This window comes from Nicotiana tabacum, chromosome 20 (assembly GCF_000715075.1).
Source record: "Nicotiana tabacum cultivar K326 chromosome 20, ASM71507v2, whole genome shotgun sequence".
NCBI lineage: Eukaryota > Viridiplantae > Streptophyta > Magnoliopsida > Solanales > Solanaceae > Nicotiana > Nicotiana tabacum.
In genome coordinates, this window is record NC_134099.1 from 22085935 (window position 1) to 22111621 (window position 25687).

Consider the following 25687-nt stretch of genomic DNA (forward strand, 5'->3'; position numbering starts at 1 on the left):
TTAAAGCCCAAAATCCCCAAAAATTTGTCTCATTTCCCCCTTATTTCCTCTCTCTTCTTTCCCTCTCCTTCTTCTCTCTTCTCTCTCTCTTCACTCTCTCTACGCCGCCCCATCTCCGCCCACCGCCGCCAGCCGGAAATCGCTGCCGCCGGCGGACCACCTCCAAATTCACACCATGTAATCTCCACAACTTCCTCTTTCCATATCTCCAAACCAAATCCTTCAAAAATCCCTGAAACTCCTTGAATCTTAGATCTTGGAAACTTTCCCGTCACTTTTTTGCCCAAATCCTTGAAGCTCCAACCACTACCACCCTACAATACTTACATCAGTGGATATAGCTCCTCAAGACCTAGCTATTGATGCCAATTTCACCCTGAAAATCCGGCGACCAAAATCCTGCCAAATTCCGGCGACCTCCCCGAACATCCTCTTTTGGCATACCACCATTTTTTCGGCCACTTGAATTGTAAAATGGTAAAAATCCTATTCTTTTTCATGGCTGATTTTTTATTTTTATTTTTAATTTTCAGATTTTATTTTGGTCTATTATTAATTATTTTAGCATTAGTTTTTGAAGTTTGAAATGTTCAATTTTCTGTTTTTGCACTTGTTGAAGTAGTAAAATAGTTTTGTATTAATAAAAGTGAGGTAGTGCAGAATACTTAAGAGTATATGGTACTTGTTTGGTTGTTTATTTACTACTTCAAGACTCTTTGAGTATAATACTCAAAAGCCAAATTGTTTGGTAAGAAAATATAGACTTTTGGACAGTGTTTGAATAAAAGTCTGTCTTTGAATAGTGGAGAACAGATTTTGTTTGAAATATTTGACAAGATTTGAACCAGAAAGTCTGGCCTTTTGAATTTAAGAGCAGATTTTGTAGAAAATCTGTCAAAAAGATTGATTTTTTATTTTTTGAAATAGCTGGTTGTTTTGATATATAAGAGGGACTCAATCACACTTCCAGGGGGAGAGAATAATTGCTTTGAACACACAAAAACATAAAAAAAAATAAAAAAAAATCAGCAGTTGAACACATGAAAAGTGAGCTGAAATGGTGAGCTTTGGGAGTGAATCTTAGAGTGCAAACTTTTAGAAAAGTATAATTCCTCTTTAGAGTTCGTTTCTGGGTTTCCTCTCTAAGTTTTCGGGTTATTTTAACACGGATTTGCTGCTGGTTTTGCTGCTGTTTTGCTGCTGTTTTTATGCTGCTTTAGTTGCTGAACTACTGTTTATTCTTTTGTTATCCAGGTAATCCTTTAAGACTCGTAACTTACGTATTTTCAGCAATGGGAACAACTTGAACATACTGCACTATTTAAATGTGTTTGATATGATGAATAATTTGACAACAAAAGAGCTTATATGTTATTGTTATGTATCAAGCATGTGATAATGTGAATATAGTCCTTCGTAATACTTGAATATTGAGTTGTAAGTTTTTTGAATGTGATATCTAAGTATGCCATGATGACTTTAGATGTATAACACATAACATGAGTTCGTTTTAGTTGCTAAAATTTCACTGCCAATATATGCTTCTAGGAATGTTATGATAATTTTTTTTAATCTGGCCATTTTTCCAGATTTGCAAAAGTGGCTATTTTTGTAAAGTATGCGTTTATACAATTGTGACTATGTAGTTAATGATCATAAATGCAAACTAAGTAAAGAACCAAGATTGTATCAACTTTGGGCTTTTTTTGAACCAAAAAATAAAAACTGGTTCATTTACCTTTAAACAACAAAATTACCCCTTTTTCTTCTATATAACATTGGACCAATTAAAATCCATTTCTTGGCCCATTTTAATAATAAATTCCAGCAACCCAAGAGCTCTTTACAAGCTGGCCCATTTTTTTTTAACAAGAAGTTGGCTCATTTCTTTTAAAATAGATTAAGTTGGTCCAACTTTTATTTGCTTAATTTTTCCCAACTATAATTCTAGAAAATAGTAATAATATCAGATTTTTCTACTATTTTTAATTAACTCATTTCCTTTTTAAACGCTAGGCAATTAGTAGGTGCGCTTTAACTCACGGAATCACTTGTGTAGCGTGAGGTTTGAATATTCAATAAATTAATTTAATAATCTCATACCATGCCCATTAATTTTAGTTAATTCTTAATTTAGTATATTTTTTTTTGTTAAGATCGCGAATTCGCTTGCGTAGCGCGATAGTTGATTTTTTATTTTATTTTCAAAACATATCTCTTCGAATGTAGTAATTTTTTCAGACGTAAATAACATGCTAACAATCGTTTGTCATGACTGCGGATTCGCTTGCGTAGCGCCGTTATGACTAAATAATAAATTTCGTCGATCATGCACTCGCTTGCGTAGTGTGGTTATGACATCTTCTTATTAAAAAATATTATTTAATTTTTCTAATAATCAAGAGATAAAAGCGGATAGGTAAAAATATGAAAAATAATATAAATCACAGTTTATCCAAATGTAGTCAATAAAGCGACCGTGCTAGAACCACGGGACTCGGAGAATGCCTTACACCTTCTCCTCGGTCAACAGAATTCCTTATCCGGACTTTGTTTTCGCAGGCCAATAATAAAAGAGTCAAACCTTCTTTTGACTAGGGATTCAAATAAAAGGTGACTTGGAACACCAACAAATCAATTCCAAGTGGCGACTCTGAATAACAAAAATAATTCCTATTTCAAAATTGTCACTTTAATTGGAAAAACTCTTTAACCCACAAATTCGTAGCATAACACGTTACATTTTGTACATATCTTTTGGAGGGGTAAAAAAGGGGTGTGACAGTAACGACGGAAGCTCTTCCTATTTTGAGCTGCATGAATATGAACTACTCTTTTGGGAAGGAAAAGAGATAGTAGAAAGGGTAACACCGTCTTTTCATATTAATTTTAATAAATTAGTGTTTACTTTTGCTCAGCACTAAAAAACTGGATAAAAAGTAAATAACACTTTAAAAAGTGGTTACCTCACGCAATTTTTACAGAAGAAGACATAAGACGAGCCCATTCTTACAAATAGTCGGTCAGATTTAATGTTATTTTTTCTAGCCAATATAGATAGATTATACATAGTTATACATATATTATATACGCCGGCTAATTTTAATTTAAAAAACTAGGTAGGCGGCTATTTGGATTAATTCTTCTAAAGTGGTGTTTTTTGGGCCTCTTTTGTGGCTTATGAGTCCGGACATAGGCTTCTTGTTGCAAAAGTTTGGTTCTGCTATGGCACAGCTGATACAAATGCGTCTTACAACTATTAAGTTCAAATTCACTTTATAATAGACTTGAATATAGTATCTCATAAATATTTACACTGGCTTTATACTCCCGTTTCATAAGTTAATGAGTTCATTTAAATACTCATGTTGTCATTATACATGAGACTTGTTTCTTTTACCAATTTTTATACTTGATGACTTGAGACTCTTTGTCTTTTCCTCTTTCTGTTGTCGACAATAGGATTACAATCTCAATATCCTATATATAAGTTTAAGGAATTAAACCTTTCGTTTTTGAAAAAAAGAAAATTTTACCAGATCATTTCTTCTCTCTTTTCACATCACTGCCTTCTAATTCAAAAAAAATGTTTCTTTAAGAAATAAAATAGAAAAAAGAAGAAGAGGAGAAATAGGACAAGTAAGAAGAGCGATAAATGCGGCGAAAAATCACATGTGAAGATGTCCAAAGAATATGACATCAATGAAGATCCCGTATCTCTCTTCTTTTGTCTGCATTTACACCTTAGACTCCCACAAAAATGGAAATCTTTTCTTACTTTATTACTTCTCACGTTCACAATAAGTTATCAATATTGCTTTGGATATCTTCATTAAAGAAATATTAAATTCTATACAAAAATAGTTAGTATGACTAAATTACCCTTAATTAAATATTGCAGCATAGTTAATGTGAGGAGTAAAAGACTTTTTTGGAAGACGTACATGAGGGTAATTTTGGAAAAATAAATTAAATTATTTCTTGGTAATATAAATGGACACTTATTTTGGACCAAAATAAAAAAAATAAAATTGATTACTTATTGTGGACAGGAAGGAGTACCTCTTTCCCTTTGGTAGTTACTATAGTTAGTTTCCCTAGCGTTTAGGGCAGTGCTCTTTATAACCTTGGAAGCAATGGGAAAATTTTATTTTGTGTTTCATACAACTGACAATACTTGTATGAGATATTTTTTTGTCTCACAGTTTTGTGAACTCCGAATTTTATGGACCCAGAGAGTCCACAAATTTGTGAGAGAACAAAGAGCTTCACACGACTAATGTAAATTGTGTGAGGCGCACAATAAAGCTTCTGGAATCAGTGTGTTTGACCCTTTGGGTCATAGACTACTCACACATTTTCATACACAAGTACTTGTTATGTCGAGGAAGAGGCAAACCCGAAAATAAAGAAGATAAAGAACACCAAATTTTAACGTGGAAAACCCTTCAAATCGAAGGTAAAAACCACGGGATCACAAAGATCCAAAAAGCTCCACTATAACAATAAGAGGGTTACAAAAGTTCTCCAAATTGGCTACACAACAAGTGCTAAACACGGAGCAACAAGAGCAACAACTAATCAATTGAAAAAAGAGTATAATCCACAAAAACGAAACTGTTGTTCGAGGCTCGAAATAAGATATTACGAGCCTCCAAATCCGATCTCCACCATTCAAATCCAAGATGTTACGAACACTTAGTCAAAATTTCAGCCCGATCCAACGGTTAACGAATCGGAAAACGTGATTTAAAGTTGGCTGGTCGGAATAAAAATTTGCAGCAAAACAAATATTTTTCTTCTCTCTTCTCTCGTGACGAAAGCTCTCTCAAAAAACCACTCTTATGTGCTTAAGTCTTTCAAAGACTTGTATCAATGAGCATTGAATAATTCTCCAAGGTTGTCCTATTTATAGATCATGAGTGGTGCTTTCTCTTAAAGCCAAAACTCACTCAAAATAGGAATAAACCGAATCCAATTCCAAATAGGAATGGAAACCAAAAGAAAATATGATTAGGTCATTGGGCCTTTGGCTGGACAACATGGGCATGTGCCCAACAAACTCCCCCTCCAGCCAATGGGGATAAATGTGTCTTCAAGTAGAGGAACTATTGACAGGCTTCATGCCTGCCAATTTTCTACAAAATTCATGTTTATTTGCAACCACCACCTTTGTCAGCATATCTAAAGAATTTTCATCAGTGTGTATCTTCTCAACCTCAAATAATTTCTCTTCCATGGCCATTCTTATCCAATGATACTTTCTATTTATATGTTTGGTCTTAGAATGAAAAGTGGAGTGCTTGATGAGACAGATAGCACTCTGATTATCACAAAATAAGATGTACATTGGCTGCTCAAAGCCAAGATCATTAATAAACTCCTTCATCCATAATAGTTCTTTGGCACCTTCTGTGACAACAATATATTCGGCTTCTGTGGTGGATAGAGTTATGCACTTCTGTTGTCTAGATTGCCAAGAAACAGCTCCCCCTGCAAAAGTGAACAAATAACCGGAAGTGGATCTTGAATTATCAAGATTGCCTCCTAAATCATAGTCTGTGTAACAAACAAGTTCAGGCTTGCCATTGCCAAAGCACAACTTTAAATCTGTAGTACCTTTCAAATACCTTAATATCCATTTTACTGCATCCCAATGTTCTTTTCCAAGATTAGAAAGGAATCTACTAACAGTACCAACGGCATGTGCAATATCTGGTCTAGTGCAAACCATAGCATACATCAAGCTACCAACGGCAGAAGAGTAAGGAATACGAGACATCTCCTTTTTCTCTTCATTAGTAGATGGACTCTGACTAATACTCAATTTGAAGTGTTTAGCAAGAGGGGTACTAACCACTTTTGCATTTGTCATATTGAACCTCTTGAGTACCTTCTCAATGTATTGCTTTTGGGACAGAAATAACTCATTTCTATCTCTGTGGATTTGAATGCCCAAGATTTTCTTTGCTGGCCCCAAGTCCTTCATCGCAAACGATTTACTCAACTGCTTCTTAAGGACTGCAATTCTGGATTTATTTTTGCCAACAATAAGCATGTCGTCCACATAAAGTAATAAAATAATAAGATCATCATCAGAGAACTTCCAGAAGAATACACAGTGGTCTGAAGAAGTTTTCTTGTACCCTTGTTCTTCTATGACAGATTCAAACTACAAATACTATTGCGTTGGAGCTTGTTTCAATCCATACAGGCTCTTTTTCAATTTGCAGACATAATTTTCTTTTCCATTAGTTACAAAGCCCTCAGGTTGCTCTATATAAATATCCTCATCTAAATCACCATGGAGAAAAGCAGTCTTGTCATCCATCTGCTCAACCTCTAAATCTAGACTTGCAGCTAAGCCTAGAACCACACGAATAGAAGACATCTTCACAACAGGGGAGAAAATTTCATCAAAGTCAACTCCCTTCTTCTGGCCAAAACCTTTAGCAACTAACCTCGCCTTGTATCTAGGCGCAGAGGTATGGTTATCTTGCTTTATTCTGAATATCCATTTGTTAGATAAAGCTCTCTTACCTTTCGGCAATTTCACTAACTCATATGTGCCATTCTCATGGAATGACTTCATCTCATCTTCCTTCGCTTCGATCCACTGATCTTTGTGAGTATTTTGCATGGCTTCATCATAATTCTCAGGTTCTCCCATGTCAGTCAAAAGTACATACTCTTCAGGAGGATAGCGCATGGATTTTTGCTTCTCCCTTGTAGATCTTCTAAGAGAGGTTTCAGGAGCATTCGAATTAGTTACCTGTGCAGGAATTGGTTGCTGATCAACCACAACTTCATCAACTGGAGCATCCATAACATCTATACCATGATGATCATTTTGATCTTGATCACTATCTCCATCATTGTCTTGGGTTCCTTCATGTGCAATAGGTGCCTTAGCAATTGAAACTAGATCAATATCAACTAAGATCTCATTACTCTGAGAATCTATCTTCTTGACTTTGTCAATATCTTCAATAGTTTGGTATTCAAAGAATATTGCATCACAACTTCTAATAATTTTATTGTCAACTGGATCATAAAAATGATACCCAAACTCATCTTGACCATAACCAATAAAGATGCACTGCTTAGTTTTGACATCCAGTTTCGATCTCTCATCTTTAGAAACATGCACACAAGCTTTACACCCAAAAACTCTCAGGTGATTATAAGAAACATCTTTGGCAAATCAAACTCTGTCTGGGACATCACAATCCAAAGCAACTGCAGGAGACAAATTGATAACATAGGCAACAGTGTTAAGTGTTTCCGCCCAAAATGAATTTGGAAGTTTAGCCTCTGAAAGTAAGCATCTAACTCTCTCAACTAGAGTTCTATTCATCCTCTCTGCCAAACCATTCAATTGAGGTGTCTTGGGCGGAGTTTTCTGATGACGAATTCATTTTTCCTTGCAATAGTTGTCAAAGGGACCACTATATTCACCACCATTATCTGTACGAATACATTTTAATTTCTTCCCTGTCTGTCTCTCAGCTAAGGCCTGAAATTCCTTAAACACGCTAAGTTCTTGATCTTTAGATTTCAAAGAATACACCAAGAGCTTACGAGAATGATCATCAATGAAGGTCACAAAGTAAAGTGCACCACCTTTTGACTTTACTTTAAAGGGACCACACAAATCAGAATGTACTAGCTCCAATAAATCGGGCTTTCTTGAGGAAGGATGGCTATGAAAGGAAACCCTTTTCTGTTTGCCAGCTAAACAATGGATACACCTTTTCAGCTTTGCTTGTTTCACTCCAGAAAGCAAACTTTTCTTAGCCAAACACGTAATCCCCCTCTCGCTCATATGACTCAGTCTTCGGTGCCACAATTCTGATAAAGTATCACCTTCCACCAGATTTATGGAGTCATTAAGAATAGAGCCTTGTGTCACATATAATTGACCATACTTTACTCCTCGAGCTACTACTAACGAGCCCTTGGTGAGCTTCCATTGGCCATTAAAGAGGGCATTATGGTAACCCTCATCGTCTAATCTTCCTGCGGAGATCAAATTGAAAGGGAAGTCTGGAGCATGCTTGACATCTTGAAGAACTAACGTTGAACCATTATTAGTTTTCAAACAAACTGTGCCAACACCAAATACCTTAACTTCACTGGCATTGCCCATCTTTAACACTCCAGAATCAACATGAGTATAAGATGAGAAAAAATCTTTTCTTGGTGTGACATGTGAGGTAGCTCCAGAATCTACTATCTAGCTCGTCTCATGGGATACCAAATTGATGACGTTTTCATCATAAGCAAAAAGAAGGTCATCTCGAACAATAGCATCAACATTGTTCTCGTTATTTTCAACTTTCTTTCCTTCTCTAATGTCTTGCATTAACTTGCGGCAAAACCTTTTGATGTGTCCTTTCTTGCCACAGTGGTTGCGTGTAATATTATAGTATTTGGACCTTGACTTCCTTCTACTTTTACCTCTATTCCTTGAGCCTCTTGTTCTATCTCTCCCCCGGTCTTCTGTAACCAAGTTATCTGCTTGTGAGGACGAACCCTGAGATTTTCTCCTTACTTCCTCGTTCAACACACCACTCTTGGCATATTCCATGGTCACCTTACCTCCAGGAGCTGAATTTGACAATGAAACACGAAGAGTTTCCCAAGAGTCTGACAGAGTATTAAGAAGCCAAAGTCCTTGTATCTCATCATCAAAATTAACTCTCATTCCAGATAGCTGATCAAGGACGCCCTGAAAATCATTTATGTGATCAAGGATAGGGTTGTCTTCCTTGTATTTAAAGGTCATCAATTGCTTTAGCAGAAATAATTTGTTGTTCCCGATTTTTGAAGCATAAAGAATTTCTAGCTTTTCCCACAATGATCTCGCATGTATCTCGTTCACAATATGGTTGAGAACATTATCTTCAACCCATTGTCGTATATATCTACATAATTGTTGGTGCTCGGAATTCCAATCTTCATCGGATATACTCACGGGCATGTGCCCAACAGTACTCCTATATTAATTAGTAGTATTTTTTTTCTTTTTCACCCAGTGATTAGTCTTGGACTCTTGGCATTCCGATTTATGACGACACACTTTCTTTCAGAATATTTCTTTTTCAAAATTCGAACTCAGGATATTGATTCATTTTAGTATTATGGATAGTATCCTAAATAACTTAGTTGTTACTTATAAAACGACACTATGTTATACTCCTCTAATTTAAAATCAAATCATTAAAAGAATTCTGATGCTACAGAATTGACAATTCAAAGTATAAAACATGTTGGAACGTGTGAGATGGACATTACAAGACATAAAGCTTAAGCCTCTCGTACTTTATCCTCCGATAATCGGTGTGAAGCTTAGGACCCGTTTGGACATAAACTCTGACAATTTTTTTCCGTAAAAAAAAGTTAAAAATATTATTTATTTATCAAATATGATCAGTTTTTGAAAATATTTTGAAAAAACAAATTCACGTTCCTAAAACCAGTTTATGATAGTTTTTTGGTGAAAATTTTTCTTCCACTCACAAAATTTTAATTTTTTTCAAATAAAATGCATAGCTAAACACAATTTCAGCTTGTAAAAACTTTTTTTCACCACAATTTTAAAAACTTAATTTTGAAGTTTGGACCACATCTATGTCAAAATATACCTTAAAGGATTCTATGTTGTTTCTAGACGAGTCACAATTTTTATCTTTTTAAAAATGTTTAACATTTGAATTTAGTCCTTAAGAAGGAAAGAAAAGGCTAAACTTGCCTTTAAAAGAGAAAAAGAAAAGAAAAAGTGACAAATGAAGGAAGAGCGCATTAATGTGGTGTTGAGTCACGAGGCGCAAAGCACGAGAAGAGAAAAGAAGAAGAATAAGGCCCAAGGGGCGGGAAGCAAGGGGTTTGACTAGTCGCTGTCAGGCTTTTCAGGGCTTCAGGCATGGGCTCTCCCGCCCTGGTCTCTTTGAATACACAAATTCCTCTGATTTTCTACTTTCAATTTTTACTGCAATGAATTTTCTACTGAAAAAACTTATCCCAACAATCCTAGGGTGAACAACTCTCACCTTAAAAGGTGCAGCGTATTCAAGCAAAATATGAGGAAGAGTCGTACTTTAAAGATGTGATACATGCGGATAGTTTACCCTAATACAAGTATTAGTGAATGCTTGGATCCGTAAACTATAGGTTACACATAGTAACTCTAATTTGATTACTCCCCTGCTTTTGAGCTGCTGGGAAGTCGTATGTTGCCGGAAGAATAAGGACCTTATGTCTCGATTCAGTTAAGAATGTTAAATGTGTAACCTTAAGAAAGCAAAATATGGACCTTATGTTTAGATTGATAAACAAGAAGAGCTATGGAATTTCCCTTTATTGTTTCCTTGTGTGATTAATACAGCAGCAATTCTTTCAGCATTCTCTCATCAGAATAGGAAGAATTCACAGGAGTGAAATTTCCTGGAAAGTACCAACAATCCAGAAACTTTTAAGGCCCGTTTGGCCATGGGTATTTCAAATTTTACTTGAAGTTGAATTTCAAAAAACTCTAAAAAGTTACATACTAACTTTAATTTTCAAATGTCATTTTCAACTTCAAAATGAAGATTCACTTTTTCCGAAATTTCACAGTTTTTATGTCCAAACACCCACTAATTTCCATGTCCTCTACTTAAGAGTTATGGTACTAGGTGAGACTTTATATAAAACTCAATACTTGACCCCAAAATGAAAAATCTGTTAAAAAATAAGAGAGGCTATAAACAGTACTCTAAATCAGGTAAATAACGCTCAACTGATCTTTTTATTTGTGGAAGGATAATGTCCTCCAGAAGCATAGAATCTTCATTACAAAACCATTGACTCAGACAAGAATCTCATCCACAAAAGTTGAAACATTTTGAGCAAAAGTATCCACCTTTTCTTTGTGTAATTTTCAGTGCTTTGTTTCCCCTTTTTCTTTTGCAAAACAGATCAATTGGGTTAGATTCAAAGATGTCATTAGTGGGATTGATCATTTAAGTGCAAGGCGAAAAAATTTAGGGGTCGTTTGGTAGAAGAATAGTGCGGAATAAGGTGTATTAGTAATGTAAGTATTAGTTATGCAGATATTATTTCTTATCTATTATTTGGTGTGGTGTATTAAAATTATTATGCATTGCATAATTTTTAAGAAAAATAGTTGTTTACAAAAATGCCCTCCATATTCTCTAGTTTTAAGGGACTTGGACAATTGTGTCTTTAACCATACTAATGCATGCATTAATAGCCTTAGTATTACAAATGTCATGGTTTTCTATGCATTACTTATACATAGGATAATACCAAGTATGATGTATAACTAGTACAAGTATTAATTATACACAAGTTAAAAAAATATACCAAACAAAATATTAGTAACGCATAGAGCTAATGCTTGCATTATGTTTTCAAATACTTCCTACCAAACGACCCCTTAAACTACTTGGGAAAAAAGCACACTTAGCTCCCGTTTGGTAAAAAAATTTAGAAACTATTTCAAATATCTGTTTATTTATAAATTTTTGGTCATTTCTAAAGTAGTTTTTAAAGTTTTTCACCCACAAAATTTTAAATTTTTTTCAAATGAAATGCATGTCCAAATACGATTTCAACATTAAAAAATTATTTTTATCTTATCATTAAAAACTCTTCTTTTTTTTTTTTTTTTTTTTTAAGTTTGAACCAATTTTATATTCAAACGCAAACTTAAACAGTTAGGCTGACGGCAGTTAAAAATATCACAAAAGATAGTTTATCATAATCATTCAGAAAGTTAGGCTGATGGCAGTTGCTTTTAGTTTGGCTGCTACTTCAGTATATATACTTTATTAGCCTATGTAGTTTGTGGCCTATATCAAATAAACATCAACATCTTAAAAGAATATAGCACAAAAGTTAAGGAAAATAAAAGGATAAAATACACAAAGAAAAGAGACAAAGGAATAAAAGTTCAATACATAAGCATCATCTTCTTGAATCATTACTAGTAGTTAAATGTGTTTTTACACTTTAGTCTCACACAAACCATTTCAATCTCCAGCTATAGGCTGAAGCAAGAACAAAAAAAGTTGCCAAATTTGTCCAACTTTACTAAAAAGATAACCCTAAACCAACTGCGGGTGATAAAACTCCACCACTGCTTTCCTCTTCTGCCCTCACAGAAGGAAAAATTACAAAATAAACCCCAAAACAAAAGAACCCCTAAAAAGAGTGGCCTCAAGAATTAGGGTCCCAAAAGTAGGGGTTAAAAATGAAAAAAAGGACAATTTTAAAATATGCCCTTTTCATTTTTTACCCTAGAGGCCACACTAAAACCTCCCAAATAGACAGTCCTCCTATATACTCTATTTGAGTACACCCATTCTATACTAAAACAGTCACAATACTAATACTAGTGACCAAATTAGTATACATAATATTAATACTAGTATACTACTAATTATCCAAACTTAAAACCCCATTTAGCTAAAATATTAAATTCTTGAGCAGCCAAATTTTTTTCAGTGGAATTGAGCTCCAGTATAAGTCTGTCCAAAAGACCAATGAGCAGGTGCAACATTGTAGGAAATCAAACTGCGGCCATCACCTGTAGTAACCTTAAATGAGAGCGTTTGGCCATTAAGATAATTGTTGTTTTGCCAGTTTTGTCCCCAGTTTCTTGACATTGGTTGCCAACCAGTTCTTGATCCTTTTACAGCAACAGCATGAACATCACCACCACCACCAACATTTGTTACAAGTACAAGGTTGAAGTATGAGTGTCCATTGATTGTGAACCTTATACCTCCCCTTCTTCTGCAGGGTACCCTGTATTTTTAGAGAAAAAATGTGTCATATTGTGAGTCCATGTGATAAAAAAGCCACAGCTTCAAGCCGTGAAAATAGTCTCTTATAAAAATGTAGTGTAAGACTATGTAAGATAGACTATTGTGATCCGACCCTTACCCAAACCCCGCGCATAACTGGAGCTTAGTACACTAGACTGACCTTAATGTGGGTCTATATGGTGAAGCCTTAATAGTAAGCAAGTTGGAATAGGCTATATAAATACTAGTCCCTCCGTTTCAATCTATGTGAACTCATTTGACTGCGCACGGAGTTTAATGAAAGAGAGAAGACTTTTAATCTTGTGATCTAAAATGAAGCACATATATTATGTGTGGCTATAAATCTTGTGTAAAGGTAAATTGTTTCCAAATAAGGAAAAGGATCGTTCTTTTTGGCACGGACTAAAAAGGAAATAAATTCACGTAAATTAAAACGGAGGGAGTAATTGTCCAGTGGTGACAATATTTGTATATTCTACTATTACAAGTTTACCAAACACAAGCAAGAAGTAAAGGCTAAAGTATACAATTGAAAAGAGCCAAATGGGAAACTTCCAAGTTACAATAGTAAAATTAAAACTATTGTTAAAGGGGACCACACATGTGGTTTCACCTTTTTTGCATGTAAAGTAAATTCATGTCATTTTCAAAGCACCAATGAGAAATTTTACACCTTAAGGCTAAGCAATTTAGACATGTATAAGGTTATAGAAAACAAAAAATAAACTCTTGCCTTAGCATTTTTTTTTCCTTTATTCACATTCCCTAAAGGGTAAATTGACTCATATTGTGAAAAGACAAAATTCTCCTTGACCCTCTTTAAGGAATTAAGTAACCAACCATACATTAACAAACATATAGCAAATACCATAGTATGTAATAAAGTGGGGTTCCAAGAAGACTTTAATAAAACAATAAACATACCTTCTGTAAGCAACAGGAACAATTCCAGCTTTGTATTGAGCAATGTGTTGGAAAATAGGCTGAGAGAGATCAAAATGGTGAAGGGGAGGATTACACCAACCCCCTGCATTGTTAGGCAATGCATTATTTGGTGGGCAAAAATTGGTAGCTGTGACCACAATTGAACCAGGCAAACACCCTTTCCTATCATTCACACACCTTATCTCAAAACAAGAACCACAGCTCAACCCATTGTTGAACATAGCTGTACTTAATGCTGCAGTATTTGTACCATACCCTTGGCTATACAAATTTCCATATCCACATGCCCCACCTATTTTAAAAACACATGCAACAAAAAGACAAGAATCAGCACAAATAATTAACCTCAAATTACACACAAAAAAAAAATTGAATTTTGGAATATTTAAAGAAAATGAGGCATACCCATTGTGCCAGAGGCATCACCACCACCATAAAAGGTAGCATGAGCATTAATCCAACCTCCACCACCATAACCGTAAACAGATGACACCATTGCAAGAAAACCAACAAAGCAAATCCCAAAATAAGCCATGTTCCTGCATAAAGATTACAACTTTTTTAGCATAAATTCAAGAAATGTTAACAATCTTGAAAATAGTGCTAGCATTTGGTCAAGAAAAGAGGAAAAGAAGAAAGACTATTACTTTGGAGAGTGAACCTTGACTTGAGAAACAGAGAGCTAGAGAGAATGTGAATAAAAGGTAGTTGAGTTGGGTGTAGAAAAATGGGAGAGATTTGGAGTGATATAAATAGGGGATTTTAAGAGTTGAGGGGCTTGGCCTTTAAGTTGTGCTACAGTTACACAACTGACTGACACTTTTTTAAGGCTGCTGAGGGGACCAAAAACTGCCCTAGTTAGGAACCATTAATTAATTATTTTATATTTTGAGATTTTGATGGTGGGAATTTGAAGGTAAATTTTTATGTTGGGCCTGTACAAAGTAGGTTTTAATGTTTTATGGGCTCAAACCGCGTAAGGTTTTGTAGGCTTGTGCTATTTGGTAATAAGACCAAAATTCACAAAATCCAAGTGGGGTCTTCTGGTTTTTCCTCTGTTGGTTAAAACTTATGCGAGAAATATTTAATTTTAGCCGATCCAAAAAAGTAGCCAATAAAATATATAATTTTCTAGATATATATATATGGTACATTTTTAGCTAGCGCATGCAATTAGTTTTGATCGACCGGTCAACTTCGTATTTTGTCCTATCTTTACTAGTTGCTACTTGTCTACTTAGCTCACCCTTTTTTTCCCCCTCCTTTTTCATGTATTCTATTTTTTAATGGACAGTTTCTTTTTTCTTCTTTCATATGTAGAAATTAAGCTATAAGGGGAAGGTAGAATTTTACCAATTAAGTCTGTTTTCTCACTTGCATGTTGACTAAATGAAAATGTTTTGTTTTATATTTTTAGTAGAAGTTACATTTAGACCCTATCATTTTCTTTTGAATTAACCTTTATTTTTGAGTTGAATTGTAAGTTTAATTTAACGATAATGTAAAAAAAAATTATACAATCATGTTATTTTAAAACCGGTAACAGATAATGTATATAAACTAAGATTCAAATTGAGTTTTGTTTCACTAGGAACATATGCTTAAGTGAATGAATATAATAATAAAAATAAAAGCAATAACAACAAAATGGAATAATTGCTTTTTTTTTTCTTTTCACATAAGTGCTGCATCTGCTACAAACACTGTAATTTAAATACTCACTACTGGTCAGCTGAAAATAGAATAGAGTAAATTCTGTCATTAGGGGCAGTTCTTTTCAGTGGTTCGGCCGTTTATAGTACATTAAGTAGAAGTGAGTGAATTGAATACGATATCTTTTTTGGGTAGCAGAATTTAATAGAAATGATTCACTTAAAAATATTCAAATTAATGTATTAGTTTATTGTTTCTCCTCATTAAATAGCAGTCTGTTCTATGGCTGCAAAAGTACATCTAACCTCCCTACCTACTAAATTTATATTAGGGAAGAAATACACAGCATGGGCTAAAAATCTTTTTTATTTATCAACCTTCTAAATATACAATTATCACTCGATGTTTGGTAGTCATTGGCCTATTAAAACGAAAAACATTCCTTATTGAGAGTTCTTTTATTTTTAGGTCACGAACTCGAGACATCTGATTAAGGGTTAAAGAATTATATCTATCTCACTATAATTTTTGATGGTAAGATACGACTATCAATATTGGCCTATATCGTAATAATTACTTAATTATTGTTATGAAACAATAAAAATAGAAGAACAATATTGCAGAGAAAGAGAGAGAGGAAATTTTTATTGAATTTTGGGATCAATTACAATGGAATAGAACCCTCTATTTATAGGGAGAGGTTGACTTAGCCACCAAGTAATAAACTCTAGAATCTCTCTAAATATGGACATTCACCTAAATAAAATTCTATTTATACCACTCCCCCTTGAATGTCTACTCGATAAGTAATGTGCCTCGTTAAAACTTTAACTAAAATAAAACTCAATGAGAAAAAAATTTCTAGAAAAGGAAAAAGAGTACACATCTCTAATAATATGCCTTTTGGTTGCCTCGTTAAAAATCTTTCAAGAAAAACCCAGTGGGACAAAACCTTGTAAGGGAAAAAGAGTGCAACGCGCATTAACTCCCCCTGATGAGAGCATTAATTCACATCCTTGAGTCATCGCATCCCGATCTTGTACACTAGCTTTTTGAAGGTTGACGTTGGTAGAGATTTTGTGAACAAATCAACCATATTATCACTTGAACGAATCTGTTGCACATTGATATCACCGTTCTTTTGAAGATCATGTGTGAAAAATAACTTTGGTGAAATGTGCTTTGTCCTATCTCCTTTTATGAATCCTCCCTTCAATTGGGCTATGCATGCTGCATTGTCTTCATACAAAATCGTGGGTAGTTTGTCACATTTCAAACCACATTTGTCTCGAATAAGATGTATTATAGACCTCAACCACACACACTCTCGACTTGCTTCATGAATAGCAATTATCTCAGTATGATTAGATGAAGTAGCCACAATTGATTGTTTAGTTGATCGCCAAGATATGGGAGTGCCTCCACAGGTAAACACATAACCTGTTTGAGATCGAGCCTTGTGTGAATCGAATAAATACCCAGCATCACCATAACCAACAGGATCAGAACTGCAATTATTGCCATAAAATAAGCCCATATCGGTAGTCCTTTTTAGATACCGCAATATGTGTTTGATTCCATTCCAATGTCTCCTTGTAGGAGCAGAGCTATATCTTGCTAAGACATTAACTGAAAAAGTTATGTCAGGCCTTGTAGTATTAGCAAGATACATTAGTGCACCAATTGCACTAAGATATGGTACTTCAGGACCAAGTAGCTCTGCATTCTCTTCTTGAGGTCGGAATGGATCCTTATTCACATCAAGTGATCGAGCAACCATCGGAGTACTTAATGGATGTGCTCCATCCATGTAAAACCGTTTCAATACTTTTTCTATGTAGGCAGATTGATGAACAAAAATTCCATTTGCCAAATGTTCAATTTGCAAACCAAGACATAATTTTATCTTTCCGAGATCTTTCATCTAGAATTCCTTCTTTAAATAATCAATTGTCTTTTGGAGTTCTATAGGAGTTCCAATAAGGTTTATGTCATCAAAATATACGGCAAGTACAATAAATTCCGATGTTGTTTTCTTTATAAAAACACATGGGCAAATGGCAACATTTATATAGCCTTCCTTTAATAAATACTCACTAAGACGATTATACCACATTCGTCCTGATTGCTTTAGACAATACAAAGATCTTTGCAATTTGATTGAAAACATTTCCCAAGACTTTGAATTATGTGCGTTTGGCATTTTAAATCCATCAGAAATTTTCATGTATATCTCATTATCAAGTGAGTCATAAAGGTAGGCAGTAACCATATCCATTAAATGCATGTCAAGCTTTTCATGGACAACAAAACTAATGAGATAACGGAAAGTTATACTATCCATAATGGGTGAATATGTCTCTTCATAATCGATATCAGGCCTTTGTGAAAATCCTTGTGCAACAAGGCGTGCCTTATATCTTTGTACCTCATTTTTCTCATTTCTCTTGCGTACAAAGACCCATTTATAGCCAACAAGTTTAACACCATTAGGCGTATGGACTACAGGCCCAAAAACTTCATGTTTTACAAGTGAATTCAACTCTGATTGGATTGTTTTTTGCCATTTTGGCCAATCAAGTCTTTGTCGACATTCTCCAACAGATTGAGGTTCAAGATCCTCACTTTCTTGCATAATGCTAGATGCAACATTATATGCAAAGACATAATCCACCTATATCGATCCAAATTTGTCTCAATATCGATTGGATTTATTGATAGTTCCTTATTTTCTTGAGCATCGGGCTCAGTGGATTCCTCGTTAACCTCAGAATTTATTAAATCGTGGATTTCTTCATGAGATTCTTTCGTAGTGTCATTTTGATCATTTGTTTTCCTTTTTCTAGGATTTCGATCTTTTGAACCTTATGGTCTGCCACGTTTTAGGCGTGCTTTTGACTCATTAGCTATGATACTAGAAGATTGTCCAATAGGGACATCAATACGGATTGGAACATTCTCTGCAGGGATATGTGATTTTGTTATCCTTTTCAAATCCGTAAATGCGTCTGGCATTTGATTTGCTATTCTCTGCAAATGGATAATCTTTTGCACTTCTTTTTCACAAATAGAGGCACGTGGATCAAGATGAGATAATGATGGATTTTTCCACAAAATTTCTCATTTGGTTTCACCAACTTCTCCCCCTAATTTTGGGAAAAATGTCTCATCGAATCGACAGTCTGCAAATCATGTAGTAAATAAATCCCCCGTCAATGTTTCGAGGTAGCGAATAATGGAGGGCGATTCAAACCCAACATATATTCCTAACCTTCTTTGCGGACCCATTTTGGTGCGATATGGCGGTGCTACAGGCACTGATAATAGGTGAATTTAACTATATTCAGGCCCTAAATAACTGCCTTCTTGCATAGTTTTAATAATAAAAGTGCTAACAAAATGCTCTTATTAGTGTTTTTCATGATTTGCAGGTTATATATGACTAGGAAGGCTAGGGAGCACTTTTGGAGTCAAAAAAAATGAAGAAAGAGAGGCCAACCGTGAAATGTCCCAAGTGAACCACGCAAAAACAGGCTGAAGAATCAGAAAAATGACTCTGCCACGGTTCCACCGCGACCGCGGCAGAACCGCGGTAACGGATGCTCGCGGATAGAAGGAGATTCAGAGGAGCTGTTTGGCCGCGGTTCCACCGCGACCGCGGCAGAACCGCAGCAGGAGGCGGAAATTTCAGGGACTAAAGTGCAAAACACGGGATTTTTAGCCCAAAACCCTATTTTAAACACTAGACTTCACCCAAGAGAGGCTTGTATTGATTTTTAGAGTTTCTTAGGAAGAAAAACCATTGTGAGAGATCACCCAAAAGATCTTTCTTCTTTTCTTTGATTTCTATTGCTAGTTTATGATGAATCTTATCTTAGTTTGTTTACCCATAGTTATGAGTAGCTAAATCTTTTGTCTAAGGTTTTGATGGAACCTATTGGGGGATGAACTTCTTGTTTATGTGAATACAAATTGCTAGTTTCAATCTTTATTTATTCAACTATATTCTTGTTGTAGTTAATTGATAGGATCCGCAATTAGCTGTGCCTATTTAGTGTGCATAACTCAGGAGAGAGTGCATATTTAGGTTATTGTTGAATAACATCACTCCTAAAGTATAAGAGGAATCTATAACTGCGGGTTTAAAGGCGGGATTAGGGATAACGAAGCCTTGGGTGCAATCTTAAGTGAACTGTGTTAATTAAAGCTAGCAAGTGTATCTTGGAAGAGTGCAATAGTATATTACTGTGATTACTCGGGAGAGATTTATGGTAAGACGAGCGTTCATGATTGATAGAGAAGTGTTGGTATATTTGTATGTAGCATAAACATAAGGGATTCCATCAATAGGGGAAATCTTTACCTTAGCTTTATCTCATCATTGTTTACAACCTTAGCGTTTTAGTTTACAGCCTGTTTAATTTACTTGCAATCTTAGTTACTAAAGAAACCATCAACTTGTGATTCAAATATTTGGAAAGCTGGTTTTGAGGAGTTTAGTGAGTCTAAAGATTGTGATTGATAAGCTAACTCTCTGTGGGATTCGACTCCGGACTTGTAAACCGGATTATATTTGCAACGACCGCATTGTCCTTTTTATAAGGCATAGTTGGGCGTGATCAAATTTTGGCACCGTTTCTGGGGAGTTAACGGAATTATCAATTACCATTGATAGAAATACAAAAATTCTTAGTGTAGGCAGTTTCTCTACACCCAATTTTTGATTGAAACTTTTGACGGTTGTTGACTTGGTTGCACAGGTGTATGCCTAGAAACTCTACCAGGACTGGAGAACTACTTGAAGGACTCTCAGACCCTGAGAAAATATTCAGGGCATTGAACCGTGCCAACAGAAGACTTCAACCACCTCAACAAACAGACAAATTCGAAATTGACATGGGAGACGCAATAGACCCCAACGGAAATGGTAGGCATGAGCAAGTCAACTTGAATGTCAGAGAAGCGGCACCCCTGGTGCCCGAGGGTGCACTGTATGACTGGGCACAGCCCATATCTAACAATTTGATTACTGCCATAGTTGTGCCCGCAATACAATTTGAGTCGTTCCAGATCACAAATAACATGTTGCACTTGTTGCAAAATAAGGGACTCTTCTCTAGGACACAACTTGAAGATCCTCAGCAACACCTGAAGAACTTCCTGTCAATCTGCAAGACCCAGAGGCATCCCAATGTCACTCTAGAGGCTATTAGGCTATTATTGTTCCCATTCTCGGTGACAAGAGCTGCACAGGTTTGGCTAAACTCACTCCCCATAAATTCTATAGCAACATGGGATGAGTTAGTCAAGCAGTTTCATAACAAGTTTCATCCACCCAACAAAACTGCCCAACAAATTGATGAGATCGTGAGCTTCAAGCAGAAACCGATGGAGACATTGCATGAAACATGGGGCAGGTTCAAAGGAATGTTGGTTATGTGTCCACATCATGGTATTCCAGAACAGATGTTGGGACAACGATTTTATATGGGACTGTCAGATGGGTTGAAGAATATTGTGGATGCCTCAGCTGGTGGGGCATTCCTGAGCAAGACATGGAGTGAAGGTCAGAGTTTACTAGATAAAATGGCACAGAATTCGGGATGGACATCCAGGAATGCACCCATCACTCCAGTGGTGCACTCCGTGCCTCTTGATCCTTCAAACACTATGGCTGAAAATATGGCGACTCTCCTGACACAAATGAGCATCCTCACCAAAAAGGTGGAGGAATCAGGGCAGAAGCAGCAGGTACACATAGTAGATACTACCAATGGGGGCCTGTGCACATCTTGCATTAGTCAGCCAATTGGTAATCCTTGGAATACAGAGCTTGATCATCATCATCAGCACCCTGAAGATATGAACTATGTTGCTAACTATGGGGGTCAGAGACAGGGAAATCAGAACTGGGGTCAGCAGACTCAGCAGCAGTACAGACCACCTCAGCCACAATATAACGCCGGAAACATGGGAGGTATGAGACCCCCCAACAACATGGCACCGTATCCTAGACCACAGGGGTACAACAATCAGCAGCAGGGGTACCACCCTCCTCAGCAGCAGCATGGTGGAAGACAGGACGATGGGTTTGCTAGACTGGAAGTAATGATGCAGCAGGTTATTGGGTCCACTGCAAAGATAAACGAGAGAGTAGATGCACATGACGTAGCTATCAAAAATATTGAAGTGCAAGTGGGCAAAATTTCAATGTCTTTGAACAATCGTCCTCAAGGGACGCTACCTGCAGATACCTAAATCAATCCTAAAGATCAGGGCCCGAAGCAGCTGATGGCGGTGAGTCTCCGTAACGGCAGGGATCTCGACGAAGAGCAAGAGAGAGCTCGTGACAATATACAGGTTGAGACACTCATTCAGGTACCCATTGAGCTGGATGAATACACAAGGTTGACAGATGTGACAGTCCAGCCTGCTCAAGAAGAAAAGAATACTCCGCAGAAGACCGAGAAAGTTGCTGAAGCAGTTGAAGAGCCGGTAGTGGAGATAGTAGCCGAGAAAGAAAAGTCCCAAGTGATTGGGAAGAAAAGCCTTCCTCCACAATTTCCACAGAGGTTAGCCAAGCATCAAAAGGAGGAGCAGTACAAAAAGTTCTTTGAGATGCTCAAGCAAATTCAGGTAAATATTCCATTGATTGAAGCCTTAAAGGAGATGCCTGGATACGCAAAAATGATGTAAGACTTAATGGCCCGGAAATTTGATTTCCAAGACTTGGCTACAGTGACACTTACTCAGACGTGCAGTGCAGTGGTAACTAGACCTGTTGCTGAAAAGCTCTCTGATCCAGGGAGTTTTACTATTCCATATACAATTGGAAACTTTGCTTTTGCGAAAGCACTCTGTGATTTAGGGGCCAACATTAATCTTATGCCCCTGGTCATTTACAAGAGGTTAGGCATTGGGAGAGCTAAACCCACCTCTATGTTGCTGTAGCTGGCTGACAGGACTATGAAACGTCCATTTGGGATCCTGGATGATGTACTTATTCAAGTGGGGAATTCGTGTTCCCTGCAGATTTTGTAATATTGGATTTCAAGGTGGATGAAGAAATTCCTATCATCTTAGGAAAACCTTTCTTGGCCACAGGGAGAGCTCTTATTGATTGTGAGACCGGGGAGCTTAAGATGAGGCTCAATGACGATGAGATCATATTCAATGTGCAGAAATCTATGAGGCGCCCAAGTGAGTTCGCAAATTGCTCTCTTATTGATGCCGTGGATGTAATCGTACAGTCTGATGATGAAGTGTTGACAATTGAGGATCCCCTCGCTACATGTTTGACGAATTTGAAGGAAGTGAACGGTGAGGACTTGGCAGAATGGGTGTTGGCATTGGAAGGTAGAGGGTTCTGGGATAGAGAACTAGAGTTCAAGCCCCTACACTTAGGAAAGAGAGAAACTCCTCCAGCTAAGCCATCCATTGAAGAACCACCGAAGCTGGAACTAAAGCCACTGCCAACCCACCTCAGGTATGAATTTCTGGGACCCGACTCCACTCTACCTGTTATTATCTCATCTAGTTTGTTAGATGTGCAGGTCCAACAGCTTCTACAGGTATTGAAGGAGTGCAAAACTGCCATTGGGTGGACCATGGTAAACATCAAGGGGATCAGCCCCGCTTACTGCATGCATAAGATTCTGCTGGAAGAGGGGCACAAACCTTCCAGGGAACATCAGAGGAGGCTGAACCCAAATATGAAGGAAGTGGTGAAGAAGGAGGTGATAAAGTGGTTAGATGCGGGAATCATTTTCCCAATCTCTGACAGAAGTTGGGTTAGCCCAGTTCAATGTGTGCCTAAGAATGGTGGCATGACGGTTGTGAAGAATGACAACAATGAACTAATCTCAACAAGAACCATCACAGGCTGGAGAATTTGCATGGATTATCGAAAGTTGAATCTAGCCACCCGGAAAGATCACTTCTCACTTCCCTTCATCGATCAGATGCTGGATAGATTGGCAGGGAGGTCACACTTTTGTTTTCTAGATGGGTACTCAGGGTACAATCAGATTTTCATTGCACCTGAGGACCGAGAGAAGATCTCTTTCACATGCCCTTATGGCATTTATGACTTTAGGAGGATGCCCTTTGGCCTATGCAATGCACCCGCCACATTCCAACGGTGCATGATGGCCATATTCACTTACATGGTTGGGGATATAATAGAGGTGTTCATGGATGACTTCTCAGTGGTGGGGAGTTCATTTGATGAGTGCCTGGTGAATTTGACGCGTGTGCTGAAACGGTGCATCGAGACTAATCTGGTGCTGAACTGGGAGAAGTGCCATTTCATGGTACAAGAAGGCATAGTCTTGGGGTACCGTATGTCAAGAAAGGGAATAGAAGTAGATCGAGCAAAGGTTGATGTAATAGCAAAGCTGCCTCCACCAACTTCGGTCAAAGCAATCAGAAGTTTTCTTGGACATGCCGGTTTCTACCGGCGGTTCATAAAAGACTTCTCCAAAATCACCAAACCTCTCTGTAAGTTATTAGAGAAAGATCACCCGTTTGTATTTTCTGATGATTGCAGGGTAGCGTTTGAGGAGTTGAAGCAGAGGCTGGTCACAACACCCATCATTGTTGCCCCCAACTGGGAGCAACCATTCGAACTAATGTGTGACGCTAGTGACTACGCAGTGGGGGCAGTGCTGGGCCAGCGGAAGGACAAATTGATGCACCCTATCTACTATGCCAGCAGAATGCTGATTGGAGCCCAGTTGAACTATACGGTGACTGAAAAGGAGATGCTAGCTGTGGTGTTCGCATTCGATAAGTTCCGATCCTACCTGATAGGATCAAAGGTAATCGTCTACACTGACCATGCCGCTCTTAGATACTTAATAGAAAAGAAAGACTCTAAGCCACACCTGATTCATTGGGTGTTGCTGCTGCAAGAGTTCGATCTTGAAATACGTGACCGCAAAGGCACTGAGAATCAAGTCGTTGATCACCTATCATGACTTGAGGGAGCTGAAAATGCGATTGAAGTTGAGGAAATTCTGCAAACTTTTCCGGACGAGCAACTGCTCGCCACCACTCATCAGGAAGCGTCATGGTATGCAGACTTGGCCAATTACCTGGCCAGTGGTATAGTTCCTCACGACCTTTCATCGGTCCAGAGGAAACAATTTTTTTCGTGAAAGCCGCTTGTACTATTGGGATGAGCCCTATCTCTTTCAAATATGCCTGGATAACATGATCCGGAGATGCGTCTCCGAGATAGAACAATCTTCTATTTTGCAGGCTTGTCATGCATCGGCTTATGGTGGACACTTTGGAGGGATCAAGACAGCAGCAAAGGTGCTAGAGGCCGGATTTTTCTGGCCGACTGTGTTTAAAGATGCCCACTCATGGGTGAAGGGTTGTAATAAATGTCAACGCACCGGGAACATTTCCCGGCGCCACGAGATGCCCATGAACCCAATTCAGGAGATAGAAGTGTTCGACGTCTGGCGGATTGATTTCATGGGTCCCTTCATCGGCTCTTATGGTAATAAATACATCCTTGTTGCTGTAGACTATGTGTCCAAGTGGGTGGAAGTTGTAGCATTGCGCACCAATGATGCAAAAGTGGTGGAGGGGTTTCTAAAGAAGAACATATTCACCCGCTTCGGGACACCACGAGCGATTATCAGCGACAGAGGCACTCACTTCTGCAATAGAGCCTTCGAGAAGTTGCTTATAAAATACGATGTACGCCACAAGGTGGCTACTCCATACCACCCGCAAACTAGTGGACAGGTTGAGGTATCCAACATGGAAATCAAGAGTGTGTTAACGAAAACTGTGAACGCCACAAGAACTAATTGGGCAAGGAAGCTAGATGATGCACTCTGGTCCTACAGAACAACTTTCAAGACACCAATTGGTATGTCACCATACAAGTTAGTGTTTGGGAAGGCCTATCACTTACTTGTATAACTCGAGCATAAAGCGTGGTGGGCAATCAAACAACTAAACTTAGACATGGAAGCTGCGGGCACGTCAAGAGTCACAGAATTGCATGAGCTCGAGGAGTTCCGGTATCTTGCTTTTGAGAGCACAAGGCTGTACAAAGAGAGAATGAAGAGGCTACACGATCAGAACATTGTTGAGCGAAATTTCAAACCTGGGGACATGGTACTGCTATACAACTCAAGACTGAGGTTGTTCCTGGGTAAGCTGAAGTCACGATGGTCTGGACCATTTCGAGTAGTTGAAGTTTTCCAGTCAGGAGCAGTTGACGTCGCCACTGAGAA

At 37.4% G+C, this 25687-nt stretch overlaps 2 protein-coding genes and 1 long non-coding RNA gene across 3 annotated transcripts; 2 read left to right on the top strand and 1 right to left on the bottom strand.

Annotated features, from left to right (window-relative positions):
* Nucleotides 1-1422, top strand: LOC107800407 (uncharacterized). The gene is made up of 2 exons (XR_001651419.2): nucleotides 1-477; nucleotides 1255-1422. It is a non-coding gene; the product is annotated as an uncharacterized LOC107800407 (long non-coding RNA).
* Nucleotides 1423-11949: 10527 nt separating this feature from the next.
* Nucleotides 11950-14565, bottom strand: LOC107806312 (expansin-A1-like). The gene is made up of 4 exons (XM_016630449.2): nucleotides 14426-14565; nucleotides 14184-14317; nucleotides 13758-14070; nucleotides 11950-12813 (listed from the first exon to the last, which is right to left on the bottom strand). The coding sequence occupies exons 2-4, from the start codon at nucleotides 14311-14313 to the stop codon at nucleotides 12507-12509; spliced, it is 750 nt and encodes a 249-aa protein (XP_016485935.1). The 5' UTR covers nucleotides 14314-14317; nucleotides 14426-14565; the 3' UTR covers nucleotides 11950-12506.
* A 10292-nt stretch (nucleotides 14566-24857) lies between these two features.
* LOC142174285 (uncharacterized) lies at nucleotides 24858-25370 on the top strand. Its single transcript, XM_075240072.1, has one exon. The coding sequence runs from the start codon at nucleotides 24858-24860 to the stop codon at nucleotides 25368-25370; it is 513 nt and encodes a 170-aa protein (XP_075096173.1).
* Nucleotides 25371-25687: the final 317 nt, after the last annotated feature.